Source organism: Gopherus flavomarginatus, chromosome 6 (genome assembly GCF_025201925.1).
Source record: "Gopherus flavomarginatus isolate rGopFla2 chromosome 6, rGopFla2.mat.asm, whole genome shotgun sequence".
NCBI lineage: Eukaryota > Metazoa > Chordata > Testudines > Testudinidae > Gopherus > Gopherus flavomarginatus.
Genome location: NC_066622.1, coordinates 138486235 through 138502548, shown reverse-complemented (window position 1 = coordinate 138502548; position 16314 = coordinate 138486235). Strand labels below are relative to the sequence as shown.

Sequence of the window (16314 nt, the reverse complement as noted above, 5' to 3'; positions counted from 1 at the left end):
AGTTAATTGGACCTGCTGATTTTAAAATGTTTAACTTCAGTAGCTTTTGTTTAACATCCTCCAGAGAGATTAGTGGAATGGAAAGAGTGTTATCACCATATGATGAGACTGTATTATCTATTTTTTCCCCAAATACAGAGCAGAAATATTTATTGAACATTTCTGCCTTTTCTGCATTATTATTGATGATTCTACCATTTCCGTCTAGTATTGGACCAGTACTATTATCAGGACTCTTATAATATATTTAAAAACTCTTGATTGTCCTTAATTCTTCTGGCCACTGCTTTCTATTTGTGTCTCTTGGCTTCCCTTATCAATTTTCTGCAATGCCTAACTTCTGTTTTACATTCATTAGTATCAACTTCTGCTTTCTTCCATTTCTTATATATTATTATTTATTTTTTTACAGCTACCTTCACTTCCCCTCTAACCCAGGTTGGTTTTTTAACCATCACAGACTTCTTCCTCAATTGTGGGAGAGTGGCTTTTTCTTCATCTAGTAAGGTGTTCTTAAATGATTCCTAGGTTTTTTGATTATATTCTTCCTCCCAGCTAATTTGACTCATGATTGTTTTCAGCTTTCTGAAATTGACCATATTAAAGAACCGTGTGTGTGTGTGTGTGTGTGTGTATATATAATATAGCTTGTCTGGACTTTTTTCTGCTTGTACGTTATAAGTGTGATCAAGTTATGATCATTCGTACCTAAACTCCCATTAATTTTCAGTTATGTGATCACTTCTGGGATCATACAGGGCTTAATTTAAAGACAATGAGGGTCATGATGGTGCCACAGAGGGCCTAATTTGTAGATAGTGGAGTTGCACAGGTGTCACTGTGAGCTTAATTTAGCCTGCAGAATCTTTATTACAGGTCATGACTTGTGCAGTGAAAGGAATCCAGCCTCACAAACTGTTGGGGCAAGCTTGAAGGGCCATGGGTTAGGAAAAACATTGTTTTGCTTGCAAACTGGGCACATGTGCAATGGAATCATTGAGAGATGACAGATGTGGAGCCTCAAAATGGGACTTTGGCAAAGTCAGTTTTCATGACAGCTCTGTGCTTCATAATGCAGGGGCTAGTTTTGTATTTGCACAAACACGAAAATATTCAGGTTTGTTAGACAGGGAAATAAAATACAAAGCAATGCTAATGCAACGTTCATGTTGAGATGCACGTACCAAAGTCTGGAAATTCAAAGATATGGCTCGACCAGTAACCACATGTTGGAGACATGGAGTTTAGAGTTGTTATAGTTAAATCCATATACAGTAATATTATTTTTGCCATTGCAAGAGACATACTGTATGCAATAAAACAAAGTATGTGTTTGCGAGGGGGCTGTGTTATATAAGGCTGTTGTGGAAATTGTAGTTTTAGCTGGCTAAGTTTGTGTGATCAAAGCCCCAGCCTTAGTAGTATTAAGGTTTTTGCTTGCAATTTCTGTGAGTATTTTAGTGACAAGTTAATAATAGTGTGTTCATATGAACGTCACATGTTTGGTTTGTGGAACTCTGCCGTGGATTCTAAAATGAAATTAGTGATAGATGTGCTAAGCATGCCTTGTGCTTGGCTACACAGTCAGTGCTAGATCATGCTGAGCCCAGGATTGGCAGTAGGTACTTTGTAGTGTAGACAAGGATTTTCTGCATGAACGCTCACCTACCATGGCTTTTATGTCTCCACTTTCGTGATGCCATGTCTGTTTAGTCCCAGGTGAAGTGTCCTGAATCTTCTGCTGTGCACTAGAGTGGCTGGTGTACTAAACGTTCCCATGCAGCTCTCTCTCAGCTCTGTGGGGTACCTCTCCTGGGCGCTCAGCTGCTGCAGCTGCCTGTTAATAGAATTGTCCATATGAACCTAAGAGTATAAGAACATGTTGATGCCTTTACATTGGTAATCTGTGTGAAGGAGGAGCTCTGTTAACTACAGCCAGTTAGTCCCATGGTTTATAAAGTCTGCTAATTCAGCATCTCTAGCATGTATGAAAGTTTTCAGCAACAAGGTTATAGGAATGTTCTGTATTTTCTGCAGGTGCTTGGAAGCCCCCAGTAGCTAAATGCAGCTTTTAATTTCTAAAATATCTATTTCTTGCAGCTAGATGCATCATATAATTGCATACAATGAAAACAAAACCCCATTAGCTCTGGCTGATCATCCTAGGTCATGAGACCAGGTGCTTTGGAGTGAAAGGAGAGTTGAACTTTTCTCTTCTGGTTCCTCTCATTTGTAGTCCCTGGAATAATAAATTATAAACAAAGGCATTATTTAATTGCTGCCTCTAGCAATCCTCTATGTGTGCTTTCCCTGTAACTTAGGTTAAGAGATGCCAAATCCCAATTCTTATCTTGACAAAGACTTGGAGTTCTACATGACCTCGTCTTTCTGATGCTAGGCTGGCAGCAAGCACTTGCTTCGCATGGGGTTTAGAATCTGCTGTCTTTCTAGACATGCGAAAAAAGTGCGAAAACATATTGCACCTCTCACAGCTCTTTTGGTCTGCATCATGCACATGGAGTGTATTGATTCTCCACCTCCCCCCACCCTTTAAATTTGGTGCAAGAACACAGACCCAGGAGCACTGCAAGTTAGTTTATTTGCATTGACATTGAGATTCATTAGCTGTAATCCAATTAGAAGCACACTGACAGATGTGTTTGTGCACTGGGGCTGTGTGCTGGTTTGGATTCAGAAGCTCATGATTCCAGTTGGAGAGCTTGTTTTGGGTAATCTCATGCGAGATCTGTTTCTCCAGGCTCAGAATGGCATCAGTTTTGGTTTGCTTGCTAATAGAAACCTTTCTGTTTCCAATTATTTTTCCTGATCAGGGAGACATCTTATTTCCCATGACACAGTTAAAAAGAAATGGAGAATCTCGAGGAGGGAAGCCAATCAAGATGATTTAACAATGTTTTCTTTCTAGTTTGTTTGACTTAAACTTCCCCCAGATCTTAATTGGATGAAGGGCCTGCCAGGCTATAAAAGTGCTGGTCCAGTTGCTGTAAGATGTGGTTCAGTAATTACGGTACTGTGATTCACAGTGCTGTGAGGCACTCCAAGCCCAGTCTCTGTAGCAAATGAAATCCAAATCTCTGTTCTGAAATGGACACTCATTAGTCAATGAAATCTGCTCTTTGAGGGAAAGGTAGCTTGCTCTTTGAACATACCTTGGAAGGAATCTTGGAAAAGAGACAACATAGGGGGGATAGGATAGAGGTCTGTAAAATCGTGACTGGTGTGGACAAAGTAAATAAGGAAGTGTTATTTACTCCTTATAACACAAAAACTAGGGGCCACCCAATGAAATTAATAGGCAGCAGGTTGAAAACAAACAAAAGGAAGTATTTCTTCACCCAACGTACAGTCAACCTGTGGAACTCCTTGCCAGAGGATGTTGTGAAGGCCAAGACTATAACAGGGTTCAAAACAGAACTAGATCAGGGGTAGGCAACCTATGGCATGTGTGCCGAAGCCGGCACACAAGCTGATTTTCAGTGACACTCACACTGCCTGGGTCCTGGCCACCGGTCCGGGGGGCACTGCATTTTAATTTAATTTTAAATGAAGCTTCTTAATCATTAAAAAAACCTTATTTACTTTACATACAACAATAGTTTAGTTATATATTATAGACTTCCAGAAAGAGACCTTCTAAAAATGTTAACGTGTTACTGGCACGTGAAACCTTCAATTAGAGTGAATAAATGAAGATTCGGCACACCACTTCTGAAAGGTTGTGGACCCCTGAACTAGATAAATTTATGGAGGACAGGTCCATCAATGGCTATTAGCCAGGCTGGGCAGGGATGGTGTCCCTAGCCTCTGTTTGCCAGAAGCTGGGAATGGGCGACAGGGGATGGATCAGTTGATGATTCCCTGTTCTCTTCATTCCCTCTGGGGCACCTGGCACTGTTGGCAGACAGGACACTGGGCTAGATGGACCTTTGGTCTGACCCAGTCTGGCCGTTCTTATGTTCTTAAGGAGTCCAGGCATTCTGCTTTGGAAGCTGAATTCCACAGCTGTCTCCATGACTGCAGACTTGGGAAGCTCCAGGGGCACCAGAAATGTACTGCAGTGCACTTACCTCTGTGTGCATAATGTATCATTGCTGACTTAGCTGCTGAAAGCACCTGCCCTTCTTTTCCTGGAGGCAGCTTCAGCTCTAATCTGTGCTGTCAGGTGTGTTGCCTGTGCAAGCAATGGAGTTCTGTAAAACCCACCTTGGTGGTGTGGAGAGAGTGGCAGAGAGGTCAGGAGGACGCCTGAGGTATGAGCAAGGTGAGATACTCCATTCCCTCCATGCGCCAGTGTGATGTGTAGAGAAGGTTAGGAGGTTGCTACAACGTTTTAGTGTTTGCTTGGGAAATAGTATCAGAGGGGTAGCCGTGTTAGTCTGGATCTGTAAAAGCAGCAAAGAGTCCTGTGGCACCTTATAGACTAACAGACATTTTGGAGCATGAGCTATTGTGGGTGAATGCCCACTTCATCAGATGCGTGTCACGTGTATTCACCCATGAAAGCTCATGCTCCAAAACGTCTCTTAATCTAAAGGTGCCACAGGACTCTTTGCTGCTTGGGAAATGTTTATGGTATGGAGTGATGTAAATAGGTAATTTGGAATAAATATCATATATTGTATATCATCAAAATTACTGTATTGACTGCAACTTTAGACGCAGGCCTGTGAGTACCTCGGAAGGTTCAGGGATCGAACGCACAGGCCTTGTGACATGTTTAACAATTGCAGAGCCCACATCACTAGAGCAGGGCAATAATTGTGCCAGCTTGACTGTTGTATAAAGAAACAGGACTATCAACAGTGAATATGGGGCAAATCATCAGTGTGAGGAAGAATTGGAACAATGAAATAGAATATTATTGATGTAGGAAACTGTTGTGTTTCCTGGGGATAGCCAGGAGTGTGAGGGATCTTGCTACGCCCTGCCCTTGGTGTGAGATCTGTGTCTGCTGTGTGTCAGCTCCCTAACTCCACTGGCCACGGTCAACGCAAGCACTCCCCTCTTAGCCTATGGCTTTGCTGTCCCTCTGCAAGTTAGCGATAGGCACACGCCAGCCTCCGAGTGTCCAGCCCCTGGTCTGCTGAACCCTCTCAGATTTGCTGCTCGCCACCTTACTAGTTACACCTGAGATCACAGCGCCACTTACCACACAGCACTTGGGTGTGTTTATCATGAAAACAAACAAAAGCTTATTTAATAAAGAGTAGGGATTCCAATGAAAAGTAGAAATATTGGAAACAAATGGTTACATGTAAAATAAAAACAGCATTCTAGAATCTAGACCAGTGGTTCCCAACGCAGTGCCCACGGGTGCCATGGCACCTGTGGGGCATCTTAATGCGCCTGCGTCCTGGCCCCCAGAAGAGCACAGCTGAAATGCTGCCAAATTTCAGTGGCATTTTGGTGGGGACGCCTCTTGATGACGACGCTTGTCGCCGACAAGTGATGTCATCAAGAGGCATTGCCCCCGAATTTCGGCGGCAATGCCTCTTGATGATCCGCTTGCCATCGACAAGTGACATCATCGAGATGTGTTGCTCCCAAATTTCGGCGGGGACGCCTCTCAATGACGTTGTTTGTCAATGGCAAGCGGCGTCATCGAGATGTGTTGCCGTCGAAATTCGGCAGCATTTTGGCGGGTGCTTCACTGCTGCAGTGGTCCTTCGGCTGGCGCCCGCCAGCCAAAAAGGTTGGGGACCACTGACCTAGACTGACCGACTTAGCTACTGTTAACTCTTATACGGCAATGCTCAGTCCAAACCCTTCCAGTTTATTCAAGCCCGGCTGTGATCTTCCATTCATGAGACACTGTCCTCTGGTCTCCTCAGTGGAAAGATGCAGGGGGGTACATCTCCCCCCAGATATACTCCAACAATCCATTGTCTTCATTGCTAACCAGGATCTCCCCTGCAGGTTGTTTTTCCCTCTGCTTCTTTCTTGTCCATTTCACAATCTCTTGATTAGCATCCAGCTCAGACAGGCCTTCATTGTGGAGTGGATGATACACAACACACATGACCAGTGAGTGAGAGAGAGAGAAGCATTTGTCCCCGTCTGGTGACCTTCCTTAACTCTCAGACCTTAAGAACATGATTTTCAGTATGGATACACAATTCCTTAAACAATATCCACCTGCATGTTTTACAGTGATTATGCAACTAGTGGGCTCTTGGCTTTCCATGGAGACCTCACATGCCACCTTTTGATAAACTTAATATGCATACATCTGACCTAGGGGATCCCTGTGAAACTCTATGCACCCCCTATGCCCTCTGCCATAGAATCTTAGAATATCAGGGTTGGATGGGACCTCAAGAGGTCATCTAGTCCAACCCCCTGCTCAAAGCAGGACCAACCCCAACTAAATCATCCCAGCCAGGGCTTTGTCAAGCCTGACCTTAAAACCTCTAAGGAAGGAGATTCCACCACCTCCCTAGGGAACCCATTCCGGTGCTTCACGACTCTCCTAGTGAAATAGTGTTTCCTAATATCCAACCTAGACCTTCCCCACTGCAACTTGAGACCATTGTTTCTTGTTCTGTCATCTGCCGCCACTGAGAGCAGCCGACCTCCATCCTCTCAGGAGGCTCTATCCTCTGAAGGCTGCTATCAAATCCCCCCTCTCTTTCTTTCTTTTCTTCAGGCTAAATAAGCCCAGTTCCCTCAGCCTCACGTCATGTTCCCCAGCCCCCTAATCATTTTTGTTGCCCTACACTGGACTCTCCAGTTTGTCCACATCCTTTCTGTAGTGAGGGGCCCAAAACTGGATGATATTCCTGTGAATAGAGGGGAATAATCATGTCCCTCGATTTGTTGACAGTGCTCCTACTAATACAGCCCAATATGCCGTTTGTCTTCTTGGCAACAAGGACCCACTGCTGACTCATATCCGACTTCTCACCCACTGTAACCCCCAGATCCTATTCTGCCGAACTGCTGCTTAGCCAACCTGTAGCAATGCATGGGATCCTTCTAAGTGCAGGACTCTGCACTTGTGCTTGTTGAACCTCATCAGATTTCTTTTGGCCCAATCTTCCAATTTGTCTAGGTCACTCTGGACCCTGTCCCTACCCTCCAGTGTATCTACCTCTCCCCCCAGCTTAGTGTCATCTGCGAACTTGCTGAGGGTGCAATCCATCCCATCATCCAGATCATTAAGGAAGATGTTGAACAGAACCAGCCCCAGGACCGACCTTTGGGGCACTCTGCTTGATAGCGGCTGCCAACTAAACATCGAGCCGTTGATTGCTAGCCGTTGAGCCCAACGATCTAGCCAGCTTTCTATCCACCTTATAGTCCATTCATCCAGCCCACACTTTTTTAACTTGCTGGCAGGAATACTGTGTTGGCACCAGTTGGTGCCAAGCGGTTCCTAGGTTATAGAGACCCCGTTAATAATTTTGGGAAATAAATTCCTTTTGCTCTGAGAAAGGGTCCACTCTAATACTTAATGTTGCTAGGTATTTGTGACCATCAGTTGTCAGGCATCTTGCAACCTACCTAACTTTTGGGTACAAGGAGAGAATTTCCATTCACAGCACTGTCTCTTTCCTAACAGCTCATTAGAAACTTAGGCCCCGATTCTGTAATTGGGCCTCTTGGGGCAGAACTGTGTGCTTCTGTGAAGCCCCAATGACCCACTGAAAAATCATGAATACACTAGCATTTGATATGGGGGGCAAATCCTGGCAGCCCGCGCACAAGTGGGCGAGCATTTTGCATTGGATTTTGGTCAGGATCTCAGCGGAATAATGCGCTGTAATGTTTGCCACTCACTTTTCCGGGGAAGAAATACAAAATAATACATGCCGTAGAGCAGCTTGATCAGACAACTCTTTGCTTTCTTTCTCCCACTCAAGAACAAAGGGAAATTGAAGCAAATTGGTAGGCAGCAGGTTTAAAGCCGATAAAAGGAATTACTTTTTCACACAGTCTGTGGAACTGATTGCCACAAGATGTCACAAGACCAAGCATTTAGCAAGATTATAGTAAGGACTTCTTTAAAAAAAAAAAAAAAAAAGTTGGAAGGGGCATAAGCCCTCTTGCCCAGGCCACAAACGAATCACTGACTAACGAGTTAGGACGAAACTTTCCCTGTAAGCAGGTTATTCCATATCTATTCTGCAGGGTTTGTTGCACCTTCCTCTGAAGCAATCTGGTGCTGGAAATGGAAATAGGATCTGGCTAGCTGGACCGTTGGTCTGATTCAGTATCTGGTGTGGCAATTAACCCCCCCACTTCCTGCATGTTAGTGGCTGTTAATATGTTACTCTAAGGTACAGAGATCTCAGGGCTATGGCAGACAGAACACTTTGGGAAAACATCCGTGCAGGGACAATATCTTTGTTTGACTTGTACCTAGCACAATGGGATCCCGGCCATGACCACAGCTCCTAGGTGCTGTGGCAGGACGCTGCCGCCTCCTGCGTTCTCAGTAGTTTGGTCTCTGTTCTTACCCCTAGACTGCACACCATGGCCCAAGCAGAGAAGAAAGGCGGACTGCTCTGGAAATCTTCAGCCTCCAAGAAACCACTGAAAGAGAAAGTTGTGCTAATGTACGATGCGATCTTTATGGTAAGGACTGGGCCTCTTTTCCTTTTGTCCCTTTGGTTTGCTGAGAGATCTTCATGTGTTGGCTTCTTCTCCATGAGACAGGGCGCGCGTCAGTCAAAGCCAGGCTGTCCCATAACTGTCTCAAATGACATGCCTTCCTCTGCTGCCTCCTTCAGTTTCACTGTGTGGCGTTCCCCGGGGGATGTAGAATGTGGTGCCTGTGAAGTTAGGAAAGGGAGCAGCAGGCTGGGGAGCCAATGCAGTAGGAGGAAGGGACTCCATAGAGAGGAGCTGTTAGGAATCTCCTTTTCAGTTTGGGGGAGAGAATATTTCTGGGAGAAAAGAACTGAAGCTTCTCAGGTGAGAATTGCTTCTGCAAATGTTGCTTTTGGGAATCTGCATTGGCAGTATGTTGTACTTGGAGAACTCCAGTGACAGGTGTGTAACCTTGTCTTCCGGAGTCTGAACTATTTACACTGATGATCTGTGGGTGTGCTCAGCCTGTCTCCTAGCTGTACTGTTTGTTCTCATGGGGTCTCCTTTCTCTTTCAGACGGAGGACCCCAGTAAATGTAGCCCTCGGTTCTGGGAGGAGCTTTTCCTCATGAAGGTACTGGAAGAGTTGAAAGCCGTCCTCTTATCTTTTGATTCGCCTTTGCTTGTTTGCCCTGGGATGTGGCAGGGACTTGCTCACCTGTGGGTCTCCACTTCACCTTTCAGCAGCTGGGTGAAATGCACTAATTGGTTTTTTCTTCATTCTTTGACCTGACAGGTGAACCTGGAGTATCTAGAAAGCAAGCTGGAGTCTCTGGATGGAGAAGAGTTAATGAAGATAAAAGATAACATTAACTGTTTGTTCCAACACTGCATCCAGGCCTTGGGAGAAGAGCACCCAATCCGAGTAGTCAATGCGTTACAGGTACCAGAGCTGATGGCTAGGGAGCCCGTGTGAGGGGGGCAGTTTTCCACTCCTGATGGAATACGCCTATTGATACTCTCAAGCACCTTGTGCTAGTTTCTTTAGTGTAGCTGAGAGACAGTGGCCACTCACTGGTAGCTTTTATTATTTATTCCGTTTGAAGGTTAGAGACACTCACAATCCTGTCTACCTTGGGAAATGTAAATTGCTTTTAAAATGCAAATGTTGGGTTTCTGGAATTGTGAGGAAGACCACACGCAGAGGGATGGGGTGGGAAGGGAGGAAGGCGAGGAGCTCTTCAGTGCCACAAGGAACCCACCTGGGAGCTGAAGGGTAGTCCAAGAGAAGGTTTTTCTCCCTTTCCCCCACCCGCTCCCTGTCCCTCATTGAGTTTCCCGACAGAGGAAATGAAATAAAGTTCTGGAGAAGATGGAGTGAAATCTGTACAAGAGACCACACTTATGAGATGATGGCTTGACTGATGAGATTGCTCTAGATGTCCCTAACGATATGGATACAATTTTGCTCTATGCTTTAGAAATATTTTCTTTTAAAGGAACACCACCGATTGCTAAACAGAGCGTCAGATGCTGCCCCAGCCTCAGTGCCCCCTTCTAGGCCTTGGCAGTCACACTTCTCTAGTCTGTAAATGTCTCTCTCCCTTGTTGCTGTGCGGGGCACCCATGCAAACCGAGGAAACGGTCCGACTGTACAGGCAAAGCAGCGAGCATAGCTGTCTGCATGGTGTTGTCAAATGTGCACACTGAACACACTGGAAAAATATGTGTTTTCTATAATCTGAGTCCTCTGAACCTGAGGAGTTACATAGAACAATGGGAAGGGAAGAGTTCAGACTGGAGTGGGACCTAAGCTGATGGTGGCCCTTGAAGCATCTGTTCTTTGTCGGTCTCGGGAGCAGGGTTTGGAATGGGATTTGCTGGGCGAGCCATAGGTGTGGCCTGACGTCCGTTGCTCAGCTGCTTTCTTCCCTCTCTCCTTCACAGACATTATGTGCGTTGATTCGCGGCGTCCATCAGAAGAACAAATCCACCTCTGGGTTTGACATCATCAACATGCTCATGGGCTTTGACAAAGCAGAGCTGTGCATGAAGGTAAGGGCTCTGGATCAGAGGAGCAGCTTGCTGCTTGCCAGCCCTATCCTACAGATCCTAGATTATCTAGTCTGACCTGCTGTATAACACAGGCTGGAAAATTCCACCCAGTTACCCCAGTATCAAGTCCAGCTGCTGAGGGTAGCAATCTTTTTGGTGCTCTGATTTCCCTGAGTACAGCTGGGCAGGTGAGAACTTACACAGCGTAAGCTCAGCCAGCGTCTGACCTTTGAATCTTTTACCAGTGAGGGTAGTTGCTTGAGCAGTGTTAACTATCCACAGGCAAACTCTGTCCTGCTGCTCGGCTGCTCACGTACACATGTCCGATTTATAGCAGTCAGAGGTCAGAATGCCTCTGTCCATGCTGGCATCCTATCTGTAAATCAGTTACAAGGTGGGGAGGCTCTTCAGGGGATGAGCTGTTGGAACAGACGCAGCTTTTGAGTGCCACCTCCTGCCATGGGGGTGATGGAAGGGGACAGTTTAATAATGCTTTTTGTGTCTCAGTTGTGGAGTAACCCTTCTATGAATAATGAGATTTGATGCTTAGCTGTGGAACAGCTCCAGTGGGGTGTGGATAAGGAAAAGTTATTTACTTATTCCCATAATACAAGAACTAGGAGTCACCAAATGAAATTAATAGGTAGCAGGTTTAAAACAAATAAAAGGGAGTTCTTCTTCACACAGCGCACAGTCAACTTGTGGAACTCCTTGCTTGAGGAGGTTGTGAAGGCTGAGACTATAACAATGTTTAAAAGGGAACTGGATAAATTCATGGTGGCTAAGTCCATAAATGGCTATTTGCCAGGAAGTGTAAAGAATGGTGTCCCTAGCCTCTGTTCATCAGAGGATGAAGATGGATGGCAGGAGAGAGATCACTTGATCATTGCCTGTTAGCTTCACTCCCTCTGGGGCACGTGGCATTGGCCACTGTCGGTAGACAGATACTGGGCTAGATGGACCTTTGGTCTGACCCGGTATGGCCGTTCTTATGGGTGGTGGGATAACTGGGCATATGTGCTGTAAGGACTAACGTGATCCAGCAAGTTAACGTCACGTGACCCAGATTTTGGCTGGTACTAGTCCCTCCCTGGCTCCTGGCAAGGCTGAGGGGGAGGGATTTTCATGGTGTTCCACGTTTGGTAGCCAGACTGGCGTGCTATACGTAACCTGATGGATTCAGGCCGCCAAGGCTTATTGTGACTGTGTCCTTCCTTAGAATCTGATGGAGAGCTTGGACTCGCTGCTTTGTGCAGAAGGCTCCGAAAGCCTGAAGAGTTTGTGTCTGAAGCTGCTTCTCTGCTTGGTAACGGTAAATAACACAAAACTGATGTTTCGCTTAAAAACCTTGACGGGCAGGAGTGCCGGCGAACTGACCGAGGTGCTCCTGGGGCAGGAGGATGAGGGGATCTGTGAGTGCAGAGAACAAAGTGTGGTACAGGGTACAGTTGCTGGAAGTGCTACTTCCAGAATGATCTTACTTCCCGGGCTGACGTTGCAGTGTCAGTTGAGCCGTGTCTTTAATGGCCATGTGTCATTTCCAGAATTGTTGCTTTGGGGAGCAGCTGCGTTAAAGAGCACTGGGTGGCAGCCCCGTGGATTTGGAAGGGCTGCTGGCTAGCAAAGAACTGGCCCGTCCTGATGCCCAGATGTGCTCTTCGACGGGTACTGGGATGATTCCGGGCCAGCTCAGTTGTTTCCACCCTTGGGAGGGGAAGGGGCCTGGGACTGGGAGTGTTACTCTGTCTGTTGTTGTGTGATGAGTATATAAGGAAGTTGGTCTGTCCCTGGGACTGAGAGTTACACACACAGACGTGGAAGTTTCCTGCGTTGCACAGAGTCTGAGGGCTGGTCTACACTACCAGAGAAAATCGATCTTAGATACGCAACTTCAGCTACGTGAATAACGTAGCTGAAGTCGAAGTATCTAAGATCGAAATTACTCACCGTCCTCACGGCGCGGGATCGATGTCCGCGGCTCCCCCTGTCGATTCCGCAACTCCGTTCGGGTTGGTGGAGTTACGGAATCGATATAAGCGCGTTCGGGGATCGATATATCGCGTCTAGATAAGACGCGATATATCGATCGAGCAATTGATTGCTACCCGCTGATACGGCGGGTAGTGAAGACGTACCCTGAGACACTCCTGGCAGATGCAGTGACTGGGGTGCGCACAGGAAAGGAGTTGGGAGGCGGGTGAGCCTGCACACTATTCCCACTCTGCTCTGCTCTAGTCCTACCCGGCGGTTCAGTAGGGGAACGTGCCCATTTCTGCACACGCCAGAGGCTGTTACAGAACGTTAGAGATTATGGAGCTTCAGTCACCATTTTAAAAAGCCTTTGATTGCTTCCAGGTGACAGACAACATCAGCCAGAACACAATCCTGGAATATGTGATGATTAACAGTATATTTGAAGCTATTTTACAGGTAAGTGTTTCTCATCTCTGGCTGGTTAGCTCTTTTCCTGTAGTATCAAACTTTCATCTGTGCATTTACTGTTCGGTGCTTTAAATACAACAGAGGCTTGCTGGTGTTATGTGTCAACCTCTTACTCCTAGCTCAGTGGTACATTTTTATAATGCTTCCACCTCCTTACTCCAGGGTGTTGGTTTCAGTCACTGTTGGGCTTTTAAAATTGTTAAGTTGTGCCTTTTATGCTCAGAAAGCAGGTGAATAGCTCTGTGGGTCTAATTTCACGGAGGATTTCTAGACTAGAGGAACTTATTATGACAGTCAGCCTGGGTATTTCCAGCAACTTTCTCCCCTTTGATATGGTATGCTTTTAGAAGTATTTGAGTGTATACTGGCAATACACTGAGATACTGTCACATCCAGTGCTGGGTGATGCTGCAGCTGGGACATTTTGCTCTCTGTAAGCCTGTGCTACATAACTGGCTCTCTTTGGTTTCTTCTAAGCATTGCAATTCACTGTTTTAAATCTCATACATACTGTTTTAAATCCTTACCAAATTCACAGTCCAGTTTGGTAAATTTCAGGGTCATAGCACTTAAAAAAATCTTCAATGTCATGGTTTCAGATATTTAAATCTTAAATTCCACAGTGTTGTAACCGTGGGGGTCCTCACCCAAAAGAGGGTCAGGAAGGGGGTTGCAAGGCTATTGCAGGGGGTCATGGTGTTGCTACCCTTCGGCACTGCCTTCTGAGCTGGGTGGCTGGAGAGCGGCTGCTGCTGGCCAGGAATCCAGCTCTAAAGGCAGTGCCCCCACCAGCAGCAGTGGAGATGTAAGAGTGGCAATATAATACCAGGCCACCTGTACTTCTGCACTGATGCTGGTGGTGGCTCTGCTTTCTGGGCTGGGTGCTTGGCCAGCAGCCACCACTTTCCAGCCGGCAAGCTCTGAAGGCAGTGCCGAAGGGTAACAATACTGGGACCGCCTACAATAGCCAGATTTCACAGGGGAGACCAGATTTCATCATCTGACGTTTTTTTCATGGCTGTGAATTTGGTAGGGCCTTACTCGTACATCACTTAGCATGTAATATGCTGATACATTACATATTGTTTTGCTTGGCTTTGCTTCTTCGGGAAACTAGCTATGTTTCATAGTCAGCTACTGGTTAATGATTCATTCCTGCTTCTCGTTTCAGATTCTGTCCAACCCACCTAGTCGCAGGGAGCATGGTTATGATGCTGTTGTCCTTCTTGCTTTGCTAGTTAACTACAGAAAGTATGAGGTAGGTGTTGGGTGCAGACAGCCATTTCGTTACGCTGATGTCTTTCTTCAGCCAGGTTTTGGAGTAGCAGCTGTGTTAGTCTGTATCCGCAAAACGAACAGGAGTACTTCTGGCACCTTAGAGATACATCCGACGAAGTGGGCTGTAGCCCATGAAAGCTTGTGCTCAAATAAATTTGTTAGTCTCTAAGGTGCCACAAGTACTCCTGTTCTTTCTTCAGCCAGTTTGTCCTTGGGATGCGAGCCCCACAAGAGCTGCAGTGCTGCCAGCCATATCATTTTTAGGAATAGGTGTTGAAGCATTTAGCAGGGTAAAAACAGACAATTACAGGCACTAGGCACAACACCTGCATGCTCATTGGCAGAGAACATGTCAGCAATTTCCCCATCCCATGTTGACATTATCTGTTTCTATATGTTTCTTTTACATGTACATGTCTCTAGAAAGGTGCAGGTATCGAAACAGTTATTTATATACAAGTGCAAAGGAGAGCTGTTCAGGGATTTTGCACTTTATCTATGGAAATACTTTACTTTGATGTGCAGGAAGCCCTCTTGAAAGAATAGTTAATGTGTAGCGCGTGTGTGTGTGTAAAATATATTTTCTCTGAAGAAAAGTAAGTTATTATAGAGTTGCCTTGGGTTTCAGACTCTGGACATGTGATTTGGAGCTGACTATCAAGTCAAAAGAATTTAGAACTCTCTGGAGAGATGCTGGTCATATGACTAGAGGATGAGCTGAAATGTCACAGCTTACAACTCCTTAGGAGGGTGAGATATGTGGCTCTGCGTCTCTCTACTTGCCTTCTTCTCAAGAAACATAATTCTTCTTTCCTTTTCCAAGCTGGGATGTTGTATTTAGTAATCTGCTTGTGTTTCTACAAAGTTTTTTTTTCTGCTGATCTTATTCTTAAGAAAGAAAATGAAAGAAATGTTAAAATACATGTGAAATGTCAGTGTCTCTTTACATGAGGAATGATATTATAATTGTCTCTTATAAGAGTTTTCCTCAATGTTGGGATTTTGAATTTAATTGTTTGGAAACATGAATTCTGGACTCTTTAAGTTTTTCACTAATCATGAAATACAGACATGTTTCTATCTGACTTCATTCCTGACTGAGGAAGAGAGGATATATATTAAGGTTTCCTTGTGTGTGTTCATATTGCTGTACTGTTCACAATATGCTAGGGGCTAATCGTATGCAAAGGAAGAATGACATATCTAAATAAAATGCAGGGGGCATTTAGGCAATTTCTCATGTTAGAATTTGGCTGGGACACTAAGGTTGATGAGTTGGTGTTTACTAAAAGTGTCAAATTGTGATAGTCTTCTGTTTTGCTCCGTTTAAACAGGTCACACTCCTCTTCTCCCTCCACTCCCCTGCTTGCTCCGAGGAGTTTGGAGGCTCCACTTAGCAGGCTGCGTGGCTCCTTTTTCACCTCATTCCTCCTTTCTCTGTTGCCCTGTGGAAGCAGTTACTTGGTGGCTGTGTAGGGAGATAGGGATAGGGTGAGTGAGGGAGATAGGCTCTGAAACTGTGCCCCCCTGTGTCTGTAGGACCCTTGCTTCATTTGTTGGAAAAATTGAAAAGCATGCATGTTGCAGGATGAGAAAAGATGGTCTCATGATGAAGGCAGTCGAATGCTGCCCTGGAAAACTGGATTCTGTCTCTGCCCTGCCCCAGAGTTTCTGTTAGTGCTGGGCTGTTCTTAAACCAGACTTCACAAGTGGTCACTAGCTGTTTGTTCCTCGTTTTGTGGGTGCCTGACTTAGCCCCCGGGGTCTGATTTGCAGAAGTGCTGAGCACTCACAGCCGCAGGTCCGGCTCCGCTCCAGCTCCAGGCAAAAACCTGCAGCTCCACTGCTCTGGAGCTGCTCCGGGCTCCGCTCCAAAGCCCTGCTATGAAGTGCCACACCTTGCTAAGCATGCTGCAAAATCAGGTCTTACGCATCTCAAATTGGGCATTCAAAATTAATGAATTGCTGACATGGTTCTCTTCTTAAT

The 16314-nt window shown here is 45.6% G+C and overlaps 1 protein-coding gene across 2 annotated transcripts in view; it reads left to right on the top strand.

The window, feature by feature from the left end:
* The window catches only part of ARMH3 (armadillo like helical domain containing 3), a 184617-nt gene that overhangs the window by 15647 nt on the left and 152656 nt on the right, over window positions 1-16314 (top strand). For both annotated transcript variants that reach the window (XM_050958044.1, XM_050958043.1), the window contains exons 2-8: window positions 8487-8598; window positions 9130-9186; window positions 9349-9495; window positions 10500-10607; window positions 11827-11919; window positions 12963-13037; window positions 14221-14307. In XM_050958044.1, the coding sequence (XP_050814001.1) occupies window positions 8497-8598; window positions 9130-9186; window positions 9349-9495; window positions 10500-10607; window positions 11827-11919; window positions 12963-13037; window positions 14221-14307 (669 nt within the window). In that variant the 5' untranslated portion in view covers window positions 8487-8496. The remainder of the gene's footprint in view (window positions 1-8486; window positions 8599-9129; window positions 9187-9348; window positions 9496-10499; window positions 10608-11826; window positions 11920-12962; window positions 13038-14220; window positions 14308-16314) is intronic.